A 2,371-nucleotide genomic window follows, 5' to 3' on the forward strand; every position below is an offset into this window, starting at 1 on the left:
TATATATATACACACACACACACACACACACATATATATACATATACATATATGCATGTATATACATACATATGTATTTTAACACACATTTATAAGGTATTTATTCTCATTTAATTTAGCTGCTATTAAATTAAATATATATAATTGTACATAGCACAATTTTAATTCTTATTAATAGTTTTTAGTGTATATTTCTTATTATATTACTTATTTATTTGTATTTCTTTCTTTTTAGTTTATATTTCTCTCATTTTTACATTTTTACATTATATTTATATTTTTTAACAGAAACAATAATTATATTGTCTATACTCTATATACATAACCACAGAAATACATTGTTACCGATAACAATATTCTAATTACAATATTTACTACATATTGAGCGAGATTATTGATAACATTAATACTGCGATTGAGAGCTAATTCTCTTTGTAATAATTTCACCATTATTTTTATTAACATTGATAATGATCCAACATGGATCAAAATATTTGTTTTTATTTTGTTTTGTTTATTACCGGTAAATTAAAGTTTTATATTGTAACTAAATGACATGTTTATTTATTAACGTTTTCAATTTTTAATTTATAACAATTAATCTTAGGCTCATAGCCTTTCCCTTTCGGTTTTTACATATATATATGTATAAATATAAATCTATTACACCCTATTTTCCATTGTAATATATATTATATTCGATAACATGTTATAATAAAATATTATCATTATTGAACACATTTACAGTTAAATAATTTTATACGTGTGCACATAAGTGATACCGGGTAAATATGTGAAGCAAGGCAGGCGTTATCTCTTCAAACAATTTTATGAAATAATTTAATATACTCACATTTTTATCAGAAACTTGCAACTTTCCTGGAGAAACATCGAGATATTGCGCTATTCTTTCTACACATTCGATATTACACAAACCCATGATAAACAATAATGTAAACGCAATATAACTTTCAGAATTTAGAAGAAAAGTTGAAGCTAGAGATGAGTAGTTCGCGAACGAACGGTTCAAATGAACGAATCATTTTCGTGAACTAGATGAACTAGTTCACAATTCTCAAACTAAGTAGGTCAAATTGAACTACTTTATCGACCAACGACAAATGCCAAACAGGCAACTGAGGCCAAAATATTGTTAACCAGAATCTCTAGAAAACAAATTCTCCTATTGGATATCGGACGTCATATGACGGATGTCGTACGTAGGGTACGTTCAGGGAGCTCGCTACTAGCACTATCGAACGCTAATGGCTCCGGCACACCAGCGCGATGTTCGTCGCGCGCGACACGCGATATCCAATAAATGTACAGCTTTACCGATGTTCTCATTCTAAAGGTATACTCTCATTGGATATCGCGTGTCGCACGCGACGAACATCGCGCTGGTGTGCCGGAGGCATTAAGCTGGAAACACAATAGACACAGGCAATAGGCACAGGCAACAGGGAATAACGAGGAATATTCGCGTCCACCATTTTTACTCCTTTCCCCACTGTTTGTTCTCTCTTCAACCTTCTTTCTTCTTTCTTCAATCTTCTTAGTTTAGCGGCGGAATGGAGAGATAGCAAGGAATTGAGAAAAGGAGCAAGAGAGTGAGAAAAGAAGTAAAAATGGCGGATGCGAATACTCACGTTTATAGTGCCTTAGTTATCTGTTTACAAGTAATGTATAAAAACTAATCTCGTTATCAGAAAAGTTATATACTACTTCTAAAAAGTTTTGTATTTTTGGGATAACACGTTTTTCATTTGAGATTAAATAATCGTCATCATCACTACTAGATAACGAGAGAAAATCGAGTATCACTTCCATAGTTTGTTCATTCAAATCATTTTCACCAATTCGCGCCGCCATATTTTGCACGAAACCGACACCGTCTCTCGGAGCTCGTGCCAGATTTTTGCACAAAAGGGCGAACACTCGACAGTCTCGACACTAGATTCTCCAATGAAACAGCGCGCACGATCTTCATGCGTACTGAAATCCCCCAATGAAACACGCAGGCCCGTATTCAGAACGCGCTTACAACGATGTTAGCACGCTAACATACTATACTTTACGTCATGCATATTATAGAATTTCAGAGATAAAAGTGCACTTTTATCGATAAAAGCGCGTTCTGAATACGGGCCGCAGTCCGCGCAGTGATAGTATATCGGACAAACGGTTTTTCCCTCTAGCGGTATAAAAATTTCCCACTTTAACCTTGAAATTCCCTTTTTTGAACAGCAAATATAAATCTATTCACTTACATATTAAATTTCTTTTTGTGACGTTTATGCAGCCAGGAGTCAACGGACAAGTATAGAATCATAGAATGTAAAAACAGAAACTATAGTAATCGAATTGGCTA

The 2,371-nt window shown here is 33.4% G+C and overlaps 1 protein-coding gene across 1 annotated transcript in view; it reads right to left on the reverse strand.

The window, feature by feature from the left end:
• The window catches only part of AIMP3 (aaRS-interacting multifunctional protein 3), a 3,097-nt gene extending 2,015 nt beyond the window's left edge, over positions 1 to 1,082 (reverse strand). The window contains exon 1 of the mRNA XM_018518636.1: positions 854 to 1,082. Within this exon, the coding sequence (XP_018374138.1) occupies positions 854 to 940 (87 nt within the window). The 5' untranslated portion in view covers positions 941 to 1,082. The remainder of the gene's footprint in view (positions 1 to 853) is intronic.
• Between the last annotated feature and the right edge of the window lie 1,289 nt (positions 1,083 to 2,371).

The sequence above is a fragment of the Trachymyrmex cornetzi genome, unplaced genomic scaffold (genome assembly GCF_001594075.2).
Source record: "Trachymyrmex cornetzi isolate Tcor2-1 unplaced genomic scaffold, Tcor1.1 scaffold771, whole genome shotgun sequence".
NCBI classification, from domain to species: Eukaryota; Metazoa; Arthropoda; class Insecta; order Hymenoptera; family Formicidae; genus Trachymyrmex; species Trachymyrmex cornetzi.